The sequence below is a fragment of the Prosopis cineraria genome, unplaced genomic scaffold (genome assembly GCF_029017545.1).
Source record: "Prosopis cineraria cultivar Desert tree isolate PC_DT_omini unplaced genomic scaffold, ASM2901754v1 PC12, whole genome shotgun sequence".
NCBI lineage: Eukaryota > Viridiplantae > Streptophyta > Magnoliopsida > Fabales > Fabaceae > Prosopis > Prosopis cineraria.
This window is the reverse complement of record NW_026555343.1, coordinates 9,714,803-9,728,420: the sequence shown is the minus strand read 5'-3', so window position 1 is coordinate 9,728,420 and position 13,618 is coordinate 9,714,803. Positions and strand designations below refer to the sequence as shown.

General features: G+C 31.2%; 3 protein-coding genes across 3 annotated transcripts; all 3 read left to right on the top strand.

The window, feature by feature from the left end:
- The first annotated feature begins 3,449 nt into the window (after positions 1 to 3,449).
- Positions 3,450 to 4,261, top strand: LOC129289067 (trypsin inhibitor 1B-like). Its single transcript, XM_054925887.1, has 2 exons — positions 3,450 to 3,540; positions 3,774 to 4,261. The coding sequence occupies exons 1-2, from the start codon at positions 3,450 to 3,452 to the stop codon at positions 4,259 to 4,261; spliced, it is 579 nt and encodes a 192-aa protein (XP_054781862.1).
- Positions 4,262 to 8,974: 4,713 nt separating this feature from the next.
- On the top strand, positions 8,975 to 9,786 carry LOC129287499 (factor Xa inhibitor BuXI-like). Its single transcript, XM_054923683.1, has one exon. The coding sequence runs from the start codon at positions 9,023 to 9,025 to the stop codon at positions 9,638 to 9,640; it is 618 nt and encodes a 205-aa protein (XP_054779658.1). The 5' UTR covers positions 8,975 to 9,022; the 3' UTR covers positions 9,641 to 9,786.
- Positions 9,787 to 12,588: 2,802 nt separating this feature from the next.
- On the top strand, positions 12,589 to 13,331 carry LOC129287543 (factor Xa inhibitor BuXI-like). The gene has a single exon (XM_054923743.1). It carries the CDS (start codon positions 12,616 to 12,618, stop codon positions 13,228 to 13,230), a length of 615 nt encoding a protein of 204 aa, XP_054779718.1. The 5' UTR covers positions 12,589 to 12,615; the 3' UTR covers positions 13,231 to 13,331.
- Positions 13,332 to 13,618: the final 287 nt, after the last annotated feature.

The following is a 13,618-nucleotide window of genomic DNA, read 5'->3' as shown; positions in this document are numbered from 1 at the left end:
ATTTTTTTTAAAAATAAATTACAAATATTAATTCAAAGAATTATAAATTTTGAAGTACTAATTCGAAATAAATATTTAAATTACTAATATAATTCTTAAATTATAATTTAAATTTTTATTTAGAGTTGTCAAAATTAATATTTGTAACTTATTTTTTAAATTTTTTTGTCAGAATCTAATTAGTGTTAATTCTTTCTTTAAGACTTGTCCGCTGCTCAAGATGAAACTTTGATTATCCAAACCTGAAAGCCCAGACAAGCCCAATATATTAATTTAAAAGAGGCCCTTTCGCTGGCCTAAATAAGGCCATAATAAAATATTAAAAATAACCCACAAGTGCTGAAACAATATGATCCGCTTCGAAAACAGAAATCAGTGTAGAGCTGAAAATATATAGATATTTATGTACAGCGCCAACCTTTTCTTCTAAGTTCACCAGCTAACATATATAACATATGTACATATGAAAAAAACATAATTTTAAGTCTTTATATTTTTATTTTTTATTATTTTAGATTCTTTTAAAGTCTTTATACTTTGTTCATGAAATGACTTAAAATAATAAAAAATAAAAATATAAAAATTAAAAATATCAAAAAAAAGTATAAAAATTAATAGTAAAACGTGAACAAAATATAAAGATTTAAAGTTATGTTTTTTATACACACACAGAGAGATTATTCGAAACCTAAGATTAAGAGTATCGTATGTAACTTCTTCCCCTATCTATATATTCTCGTCAATCTAAACACTTGACTCCACAATTATTTTTTTGAAAAAAAAAAGCTCGAAACAAATTATAGACACACTATATGTTTATATCTTTTACTATTATATTTAAAAAGAAATAAAGATTCTGTTGAGATACATTAAAAGGAGAGATATTGCCATCACTTTCTTTATCAAGGTTTTCGTTCTATTAGATTCTTTTTCATTTATTAAGATTGTCTTATAGGGTTTTTTTCTAATAAAATTTTAATGAGACATATTTGTTCATGGACAATTAAAAGAGTAGTGTTATGCGTATGTCCATAACTTATCCCAATCCCAAACTCTTAAATTTTGCTATGACATACTCCATAACCTCTCCAATAAATGGTTTTTAGCAATGTATTTTATGTTTAATACCCAAAAATTCAATGGTTACATATCATACAATCAAAGATTAAATAGAGCATATTTATGTTGATTCATCTTGTAATTTATTCCAATAATGAAACTCCTAGATAGAGTTGGAGGCCCATAAATAGAAGTTATTTACCATGTATTTTACATACCAAAGTGAATGGAAATCACCTCTTGCTTACCCTCCAATTCTCTTTTGTATTCTTCATCTCCATTTATTCTAATGTTGTTTGCCTTATTATTTTCTCTTATATATCGTTATTTTCATAACAATAAATAAATATATGTATGCAAAATAGAGCTAAAGAACCAATAAGGTTAGGCATAGTAAAACTGGTTAGTCTTCACAATGTAATAAATTAAGATTCAAATCACTATTAAAAAAAATTCTCACACTTAATACTGAAGAGTGTCTTGAATATGATCCCTTTTAATAAAATAAAAAAACCATGGTGAAGGGGGGGGGGGAAGCAGTGCTAAAGAAAAGTACAGGACCAAAAACAGAGAAGATAAGGGTAGATGAGGTGGAGTGGGCCACAATCTGGACCAAACAGTAATTAAACGTGTCCTTACAGTGAACTAGAGAAATAATTGAGGAGAAATGACAGTGCACTTGAAAATCATTTGCAAGTTTTGAGATCTATGATTGTTTAAAGAGTGGCGTGGAACACTTTGTATTGATGATTTTCGAAGCATAATTGCATATGTGCAATGCACCTTTAACAACCTTCAATTAATGCTTGCTACTTCCTTTCAAATTTTTCACATTTTTATTCCTTGTCCCCAGTTTTCCCTACAAATTATTATGATGATAATTATTGCTAGTCCTATTGGTACATTAAAATTTTATTAACGAGTAATTTATAAGCAAAATTGCATCCAAGAATCACAGAAGCACCTTATTATATAAGGAATCAAATGATTCTGAATTTAATCTACAATAACAAGGAATTCAAATTGAATTAAATTTAGTTGCAAAAATACTAAACTGTCCTTCATTTTTTTTTTTTAAGAAAACGTCTCATACCACAGTCGCTGGCGATAACTCACATATATAAGTAAATATTAATAAATTGACAAGTAAATGTCAATGAAATGACAAAGTCTCATTAAGCCTTTAACAAGTACGTTTCATATCACATGAAGACATATTTTGCATGTTAAACCTTGGCAAGTTTCTCTTGGTAAATTGACAATTAAACATTAATAAAATTATAACTGTACTCAAGTTAAATGACTTGGAAACTAAAGTGACAAGAAAACGTTAATAAATTCACAAGTGATTTTCACTAAATTAACAAGTTTCATTACGCTTTTGAAAATTAGAAATTTCTACTTATTAAATATTAGTTGGCTAACAAGTTTTCATTAATAGTTTAACAAGAAATCATTAAGAGATGTGCAATGCACTTAAAAATCATTGCAAATTCACCAAGAGACTATCACTTAAAAATCTTTGCTGATTTCAAAATCTGTAATCGCATTTTAAGAGAACTTGAAGTATTTGCATTGATAATTTTTTAAGCTTAATTACATATGTGCAATGCACCTTTAAGAACCTTCAATGATTGATACTTCCTTTCAAAATTTTCAGCCATATGTTTTTTATCCCCAATTTCTCTTACAAATTACTCTTATAAATGCTTCGTAATATTATTACATTAAAATCTTATTGAAAAGTAATTTATAAATACAAATTCCTTTTTTTTATTATTGCATACATATATTATCATGATAAAGATTGGTCAATCACTGACCCTTAGTTTGGATGGGGAAAAAATAAGAAGAGAAAATTATAGAAGAAAACTTCCAAAAAGAATAAAAAAAACTATTTTAGAAAACTTTCCCTCATATATATTTTCTTTTTTTTCCTTATTTTCTTCTCACTTTTTCCTCCATTCAAACCACACCTAAATGTGGGCACCATGCCCCTCCAAACAAAAATTTAAACCTTAATTCATCACATTATGAGGAATTAGCCCTTTTTACTAAACTATACCCAATCACTTTAATTCAAAATACATACTTCCATGTATAAATACTCTTTAAACTATAAAACCTATACCTATATTTTTATTAATTAAAATATGTCTCATTCTATCGGAAGCCATTATATTCAAGGCACAATTGGACAATAAATGTGGCCATCTATCCTAATAAAAATTTGAGCATTGATTTGCCATGTTATAAAGGAATAGCTCCTTCCTCTATACCAACATATTTTTAGTCAGCCTTCTGTACCTCCGCCTCACCTAAAAGGCTAAAGCATTTCCCCTCGTCTTGCTTCCATAATTTGGATTCTAAACTACAAGTCTAGAGTTCACATGCCTGTGCCTATTCCAAAATGTGATATATCTTCAATTGGTTTTTCGGGTCAACTTGCAGAGATGAATATCGAAGCTACCCTTCCTTTTTGTAGTAGAAAGATCTATAAATAGAACCCTCCATCCTCTCATTGCCACACGACAACACATCCCAAGAAAAAAAAAGCTCAACATTCAATATAATGAAGCCTTCCTTGTTTTCCCTCTTTGTTCTCTTTGCCTTCTTCACTTCTTCAACCACAGCCAAGTTTCTCCTTGATAGTCAAGGCTAGCCCATTAAGAATGGCGCCGCATACAACATCCTTCCACATATCTGACCATTAGGTGGCTTAGATCTCGCCAATACTGGAAATGAAACTTGCTCTCTTAGTGTTGCGCAACTACCTCATACCATTGATATCGACTACGGCTTGCCTTGCGCAGTGACGTCTCCATTAAAAATTAGATACATCATATCAAGCATTAATGTGGACTTCTTTGTTGAGGGGAAAGTACCATCATGTGTTCCTGTGCCATCCAAGTGGACTATTGTTGAAGGAGAAGATGGGATACAATCCATGAAAATTAGCGAGTATGAGAAAACTCTGCAGGGTTGGTTCAAGATTCAACAATATCCTAATTTTACACGCAAGATTATGTTTTGTCCCATTAATGGTGATTCTTGGAGAGATCTTAAGATTTCCCGAAGCCATGATGGAATCATGCGTTTGGTTATCACTGATGATAACCCTCTTATTGCTATATTTATCAGAGATCAGTCATCTGATGTACGGAAGGCCTCTATTATCCAAAGTGCAATTGACTATGAATAAGTCAGTAACCTTTACTTGCCCATAGATTCCATTCTTCTAGGCTTTGGAGTTGGTATAGATTTTTTCCTCATCTTGCGTAAGCCATTTTTTGCCACTGATGGAACTTTGATTAATGTCCCTAAGGGAGAATTAATTTTTCAAGTAGGCAAGAAAAAAGATTTTTTTTTCCAAATTTGCTAAGGCTACTAAAGCCCTTGTCTTTGAGGATAATATTTGCAACTCACAAGAATAAGTACCCCTCTCACCCTTGGATCGTGCCCCTTGATACAAGCAATAAGACTATCTAACCCAATTTTCTTTTCTCAATTTTTTAACTATTTTCATTTTTTACTCTTTTGAATTGTTTTTTATTTTCTACATTTTGTTTTAGCAATCCTATTTAATTAGGCTATACAGATGAAGAGAAGTCATTTGAAGGACCACGATCACTCTACCTCGCACTTAATCCAGAGAAGTATTTGTCTACTACCTTCCTCTCTTATTTTGATTTCATTTTAAATTTCATAGTGAGGACATTGACATCTTAAGTTTGAGGGAGGGTCTATTATGATAGCTTCCTATTGCTTATATTGTTATTTTCTTTGCAATGTACATGCTGTAATTGGCCTTATTCATGAAAATTTTGAAAATTTCTTCCAAGATTTTTTATGTGCACTATTTTATTTAGCTGTATAACTGTTGAGGGCAATTATGTACTTGAGAAAGAATTTAAGGCAGTCAAGACCCCACAGAAGTTTATCAAAAATAAACTTAATGCATGAATTATCTGTCCTATTTATTCATATCTAGGCCTAGAAAGCTAACACCTTGCAAAGTAGTTAACAAGCAAAATGATCATGTAAAAAGAAAAAAGAAATGAAAAAATGAGAAAAATGTAATAAATGCCGAGTATCTACTTCACTTATGCCAACTAAGCCTAATAACCAGGGACTCACTAATGTCAGCCTTTGCATCAAACAACTTAGTAAGTGTCAAGAATGCGCTAAAAAAGTTCCCCAAGTTTGACTAACCAGGCCCTTATATCACTAATATAAGGATTCATGTCAAAAGGACCTAAGAATTATCTAAACAAATTATTATATATTTATCATTATTCTTATTTATTATATATATCAAGGTTATTACAATATTTTTCCCCCTATCACTTAATTATAAGATAAAAAAAATTTGATACAACATCTACTTAGGTTCTTATTTTTTTACTTTGCGAGAGAAAAATAACAAGTTAAATAAAAGAAAGAAAAAGATAATACGTAATTATCTAAGGAAAAGGAAAGAAGTAGTAAATCTCATGCATGTGTAGAAAAAGACAAAATATTCTAGGAGATGCGAAGCTACTAGGCATGATGATTTTTTTTTTTTAAAAAAAAAAGGAAAAACACTCCCCTGGAATTATGAATGTCTGCGTGCTCAAAAAATCCATGACTGCACACGAACGAGTGTGTAATAAGGGGGAGTCCTTCACCTTCCCTCCTTTTGCGCGTGAATGGGAATGTATTATGCAAGATTACACGCGGACGAGAGAAAAATAAACAGAAAAATATAATTTAAATATTTTAAATTAGATATCATCATATCTAAAGAGATAAGCCATAATTTGGACGGATTCTAAGCCCAAGGAGGTCAAATTTATTATAAATAAACCTCCTAAAAACCTCTCAATACATCTAATTTAAGAACTGAAAGCTAAGAGGCATATTATAAAATATAGATGAGCCTTTCAAGTTGGGAGCTATCTCTCTTCTCTTCTTCTTTATATTCTATTTATGTCTTTTATCTGCGATTGCACTTTTAACTTTATGAGTTCTTTTTAAATTCTCAGTTAGAGTAGGGAGTAGCTTGGTTAGGATAGATTTTATTTTTTATTTGGTTTTAATTTTTTTCCTGTTGAAAAAAAATTTTCTGTAAAATTTATGTTTGCTTTTATATTTATCTCTCTCATTTTAATTACTTTTTATATATGTGGCTAGTATATAGATTGTCAGTTGGTGGTTTGATAAACTGAAAGGTGAAAAACTTACCTATACCTAAAAAGATGAACATAGATAACTAAATTAGAAGTAATTTAGGAGTTTGTGGCGGCTTAAATCGTAGTTTTATGGTTTAGTTAGAGAGTGAAATTTAGTGAGAGCTAGATTTAACTCTAATTAAATGCATTTTAATATATTGAATGGTAAATATAACACCTTAGAAATGGTTTTCACTGTAAAATAAGGGAAAATAATTAACTAAATTAGAATAATTCACCCAAGTAGGTGAATCTTGATCTCGAGTGCTTATCTAATTGGTTGGTTCATCACTTTTATCAATTTTCTTATGGGAAAATGATAGTGTTCCAAAGGAATTAATTAATTCAAATTACGTCACAAGCATCAATCTCTAGAAATTTGCAAGTTTGACTCAATTTTACAACTTTGTTGTAATGAATTGCAACTTATGTTTCAAATTTTAACAGGAAAAACATATTCATTTATTCTCCAACCATGTTAAAATTTAAGAGATAAGTTATAAATTCATCACAATAAAGTTGTCAAATTGAGAGTGAACTTACAAATACAGTTTAACACTTACGACCTAATTTGGATTAATTGGTCTTCTTAAGACCTATTTGTCATTCTCCCTTTTCTTATTTTATTTATTTAATTATTAAATATTTTCCTAACCAAATCCTTATTTAGTTTATCAAATAACAAAGACTACTATCTTCTTCTAGGTCCAGCTCAAAATACTCCGAATTTATTATTATGTCGATTTCATGCACTTGTGAAGCCGATCAAATATATGAATTTATCTGAAATTAATAAATAAATTCACTTTCCTTTTCTTTTCTTTTTTCTCGCTCTTCTTTATGCTTGCAACAAATTATATCTGGTTAACAATGAACATTGATCGTTTGGCAAATCGTAGCTTCACAAGATCCCCAAGGCATGCATGGATTACTCATTATTCTATTAGCATTAAATCATAAATAAAACATTTAAATTATAAATATAACCTTCACTTTATAATTGAACTTTCTTTTATAACTATTTGAATCAATGTTTATAATTTATTTTTTCTAAAAAACTATCAGAATCTAACTATCATTAATTCTATCTTTTCAAGACTTGTGCTGCTCAAGAAGGTGTTTTGATTGTCTAAAGCTGAAAAATTAAACAAGCCCAATATGTTGTGTTAAGAAGATGCCCTTTGCTGGCCTCAATAAGGCCAACGTAAACTAGCAAACAAAATATTGAAAATAGACCACAAGTCCTGCGACAATATGATTCACGTTGAAAACAGAAATCTCCGGAGAAATGAATCTGACCAACTGATTTCAGTTTGATTTTTGCATAGCAGAGCTAAAGAAAAGAACGGGACCACAAACAAAGAAGATAAGAGTAGAGGAGGTGGAGTAAAAGATAAGGACCACAATCTGGACGAAACATTAATTAAAGGTGTCCAAACATTAGTTCTCATGAATGCTTGGTGCTTAAATTCCTGTCAATCTTTTCATCCATTTGATTTTTATCCCCAGTTTTTCCTACAAATTACGCCCATGAATTCTAGTCCTATTATTAAATTAAAATCTTATTGAAAAGTAATTTATAAATATGAATCTTTTTTGTTATTTCATATGTATTATCCTAATTAAAATACAATTAAGTATTAAATATGAACACCTCTCATAATAGAAATTTAAATATTTATTTATTATATTGTGAGGAACTAGCTCTTTTTACTAAACTCAATTCTAAAGTCTTAAATGGGCAAGCTCGGCCCATATGGATGCAAACCCAAAAGCCTGATTACCATAAAATTGGTCATTGCTTCAAGCCCAGCCATTATTGATCTGTAATAGTGTTTTAAGAGGCCTTGAAGTATTTGCATTGATAATTTTTAAGCTCAATTACATATGTGCAAGGCACCTTAAGAACCTTCAATGGTTGGTAAATTCCTTTCAAAATTTTACCCATTTGTTTTTTATCCCAAATTTTTGGTACAAATTACTCTTATAATGAATGCCAGTATTACTAAATTGAAATCTTATTGGAAAGTAATTCATAAATACATGCTTCATTTTTTATTATTATTGCATACATGTATTATCATGATCAAGGTTGGTCGAGCACTAACCTTTAGTTTGGATGGGGAGAAAAAATAAGGGGTAGAGAAAACTATGGGGTGATACTTCCAAGAATAATTAAAAAAAATTATTTTAGAAAATTTTTCTTATAGTTTTCTTTCTTTCCCTATTTTTTTCTCATTTTTATCTCCATCCAAACAAAGCCTAAATGTGGGCACCCTTCCCAAAAAAGATTAGAATCTTAATTCGCCTCATTGTAAAAAACTAATCCCTTTCACTAGACTCATTCCTATCGGTCCTAAATACATACTTCTATGCATAAATACTCTTTAAACTATAAAGGCCACACATATGTAAATTTTTATTCCTTACACATATTGTTATATTGTAAAGGATTAGTCCCTTCTATTATCCCAAACTTATTTCTAGTCTACCTTTCATAGGTCTGCCTCACCTGAAATGTATCTCCTCATCTTGCTTCCATAATTTGGATTCCAAGCCACAAGTCTAGAGTTCACGTTCCTGTGCCTATTCCAAAACGAAATATATCTTCAATTTTTTTTTTTCAACTTGCATCGATGAATATCGAAACTACCCCTCTTTTGGTAGTAGTAAGATCTATAAATAGATCCCTCCATCCTCTTATTTCCACACAACAGCAAATCTCAAGAAATAAAAGCCCAACATTCAATATAATGAAGCCTTCCTTCTTTTCCCTCTTTGTTCTCTTTGCCTTCTTCACTTCTTTAACCACAGCCAAGTTTCTCGTTGACAGTCAAGGCGAACCCATTGAGAATGGCGCCTCATACTACATCACCGGACTTATCAGGCCAGGACCTGGTGGCATGGATCTCGCTAAGACTGGAAATGAAACTTGCCCTTTTAGTGTTGTGCAACTGCCAACTAGCATTTTTCCCGACTACGGCTTGCCTTGGACAGTTACGTCCCCATTAAAAATTAGATACATCACACCAAGCACTAATGTGGACTTCTTCTCTGTTGAGGGAAAAGTACCATCATGTGTTCCTGTGCCATCCAAGTGGACTATTGTTGAAGGAGAAGATGGGGTAAAGTCCGTGAAAATTAGTGGTGGGTACGAGAAAACTCTGCAGGGTTGGTTTAGGATTCAACCATATACTCTTATCGCGTATAAGATTGTGTTCTGTCCCATTAACGGTGATTCTTGTAGAGATCTTGGGATTGCTATAGACCATGATGGAAACTGGCTTTTGGTTATCATTGATGGTTATCCACTTCTTGCTGTGTTCACAAAAGCTGAATCATCTGATGCACGTAGAGCCTCTATCATGTGAAGTGTAATCGACTACGAATAAGTAATGCGCAAGGTTAAGCTTAGCAAATTCCTTGCACTTTGTGATAATTTAATAAAATTACACTTCAAGTCTCTCTCTCTCTCAAAGCTTCTTACTTCTATGTTATGTTTGAATGCATGTAGATTTGAATTTAGATTTAAATTTGAATTCGAGTGAAATCCATTGTTTGGATAATTAAAAATATGTGAATTTGAATTTGACCCAAATCTAAATTCAAATCCTACCTCAATTATTTTGTAATCTAAAATTCTTTCTAAATTCTTATTATTTCAAATTTCCTACCATCCTGTGTTCTTGTGCCATCCAAGTTGACTATTATTGAAGGAGAAGATGGGATAAAGTCCGTGAAAATTAGTGGGTATGAGAAAACTCTGCAGGGTTGGTTTAAGATTCAACAATATCCTAATTTTACATGCAAGATTGTATTTTGTCCCATTAATGGTGATTCTTGTAGAGATCTTGGGATTTCCAAAGGCCAAGATGGAATCTCGCGTTTGGTTATCACTGAGATAACCCTCTTATTGGTATATTTATCAGAGCTCAATCATCTAATGCACACAGAGAGCCTCAGTTATCTGAAGTGTAATTGACTATGAATAAGTAATGTGCAGGATTAAACTTCGTTAATTTCTTGCACTTTGTCATAACTATAAACAAAGTCATGCTTCAAGAGGCTCCTTGCAATTCCCCATCTCTCTTAGCTTCTTAAACCTATGTTAATGTTTGGGCATTTTAGTTTGGGACGGGTAATGAAACTTTTATTTTCTCAAATTTGTCTCAATTATTAATTTATTCTTTCAAGTTTAATTTTTACCTATTTGGTCTTTTAAATCTATCCCAGTTATCAATTTGATCCTTATTGCAAAGCAAACAATATCATTCAAGGACCCTCTAAGAAATGTATGTGCATAAAAAGTACAAATGGATTCTCAAATATCATGAAAAGATAAAGGGACTAAATTACACTTTATTTATTTTCATTTATTTTTTCGTTTTTGTAATATTTGCAAAGATTCTATATATGATAGTTGATCAGCATGATTGTTATGTTGATATATAAACTTTATAAATTATCAGTTAACGGTGTGTGATTAACCGTCGACATCACACTCTGTATAATATTTATCTTCTTCTTGTTGTTATTATTGTTGTTGTTTTGTAAACTGTGGTGGAGAGGCATCATTCTTATTTTAGGAGTAGGTGTGATGAAGGATTGAGGTTTTAAAATGTAAGGATGATAGTTAAAGTCCCAATAAAGGAATTAATAACAGTGAGCTTTCCAATAAATTTTTTTAAAAAATAAACTATGAATATCAATTTAAATAACCATAAATTTAGAAGTTATAATTACAAATGAGACATTTAATTTGTAAATATAACTCCGTTCACAACTGAAAGTATTTGCAACTATGTGAATTAATATTTATAATTTATTTTTTAAAATTTTTTTACCATAATCTAATTATTGTCATTAATTCTTTCTTTTAGGATTTTCTCCCTGCTCAAGATGGAATTTTGAATGTCCTGAAAGCCAAAACAAAGCCTTTTGTTGTGTTAAGCAGCTTTTGCTGGCCTCAATAATGCCAACATAAACCAGAAAACAAAATATACAAAATGCCCAAGAAGTTCTGACCAGCGAATTTTGTTTGATTTGTGCATATGGCAGAGCTAAAGGAAAGAACGGGACAGCAAACAAAGAAGATAAGGGGTAGAGGAGGCGGAGAAGAAGATAAGGACGACAACCTGGACCCAACATTAATTAAACGTGTCCAAATATTTGTTATGATATGAATGCTTGGTACTTCCTCTCAAATTTTTCCTCCATTTGTTCTTCATCCCCAATTTTTCCTACAAATTACTCTAATGAATGCTAGTCCTATTACCACATTAAAATCATATTGAAAAGAAACTTACAAATATCTTTTTCATTATTTCATACAAATATATATTGTCATAATCAAATATAATCAAACATTAAATTAGGCAACTCTCTTAATAAAGATTTAAATCTTTATTTATATTGTTGTGAGAGACTAATCCCTTTTACTAATTATAGAGTTAATAAATGAATAGGCTTGACCCATATGAATGCAAGCCCAAAATTTCAATTACCATAAAATTGGTCATTTCTTTAAACCCAACCCTTATTGAGCAAGTTAAAAGCCATGCTTGTAAATCTTTTTATTTTAAAATTTTTAAATTTTTAAAATTTAATTTTTACATTATAATATAACATATTCAAAATTTAAAAATAAGTTATATAAATTCTAATTTTAAAATATAAACAACATTCTAAAGTTTAAATTTAATTTAAAAATTAAAAATATTTTATTTTTTAAAAATAAAATAAAAAATAGGCCTGAATGGGCACCTAGCCCAAACCCATTGTTATAGGATCTAACAAGGGTGGACTTAGAATTTCAATTATATTAAACTTTCTTAATTTTTCAGGTCCAAACTCATAAAAATAGGTATAAATGAGATGATCGGTCAAACTCAGCTTGTATTCCCCACTTTATTCACTACCAATAATTATAAATTCATACTTCCATGTGCCATGGCTTTGGTATAAAAGATCAAACACCTCCATTTTTCCATAATCACTTATTTGTACCAAAACCAAGATGTGCTTTCAGCTGATAGGAGTAGCTTATCAGAGTCAATTTTAGTCCGCTTCCGTACATCCAACTTTCATCTAAAAATCAAAATACATATCGATCTTCTCAACTTGCTTCCATAATTTGGATCCTATGCCACAAGTCTAGAGTTCACGTCCCTGTGCCTATTCTAAAACGTGATATATCTTTTTTTTAAAAAAAAAAATCAACTTGCACCGATGAATATCGAAACTACCCCTCCTTGGGAAGTAACAAACTCTATTAATAGAATCCTCCATCCTCTCGCTTCCACAAAACGCCACATCCCAAAGAAACAAAAGCTCAGCATTCAATATAATGAAGACTTCCTTGTTTTCCCTCTTCGTTCTCTTTGCCTTCTTATTCACTTCTTCAGCAACAGCTAAATTTGTCCTTGACAGTCGAGGCAATCCCCTTGAGAATGGTGGTTCATACTACATCCTTCCACATATCTGGCCCTTAGGTGATGGCTTAGATCTCGCCAAGACTGGAAATAATGAAACTTGCCCCCTTAGTGTTGTGGTACTGCCATATACCATTAATATCAACTATGGCTTGCCTTGGACAATCTTGTCCCCATCAAGAATCAGATTCGTCCCAACGAACACAAAGTTGGACTTCTTCTCCGTTGAGGGAAAAGTACCAACTTGTGTTCCTATTCCGTCCAAGTGGTCTATTCTTGAGGGAGAAGATGGGATTAAGTCTGTGGAAATCAGTGGGTGCGAGAAAACTGTTGAGGGTAGGTTCAAGATTGAAGCAACAACTAGTTATGCGTATAAGATTGTGTTCTGTCCCATTAATGGTGATTCTTGTAAAGATCTTGGGATGTCTTCTTCTGGACGGCAATTGGTTATCACTGATGATATCCCTCTTTATGTTGTGTTCTTCAAAGCTGAATCATCATCTGATGCACAAAGAGCCTCTATTATGTGAAGTGTTATCGACTATGAATAAGTAATGTGCAGGATTATTCTTAGTTAATTCCTTGCACTTTGTCGATCATAAATATAAATAAAGTCGTGCTTCAAGAAGCTCATTGCATTTCCCTCTCTTAGGCTACGGTTTTTAATGTACATTTCTCTATTTTTTTTAATCTCCCAATTTTCAATTTTGTTTTTTATTTTCTTTCAATCAATGGCCTCTATAAAATAAGAAATATTTTGATATTTAAAACTCTTTAAGTCAAGGCAAAAACAAACAGACACCAACTTAGGAAAAATGGAGTACTAATTTTCAGAGAATTTTCTTACAATAATAGAAGAAGAAATACAGCTTGCCAAAAGTGAATGTAAAAAACGATGTGTTTTTGAAGGAAATGATT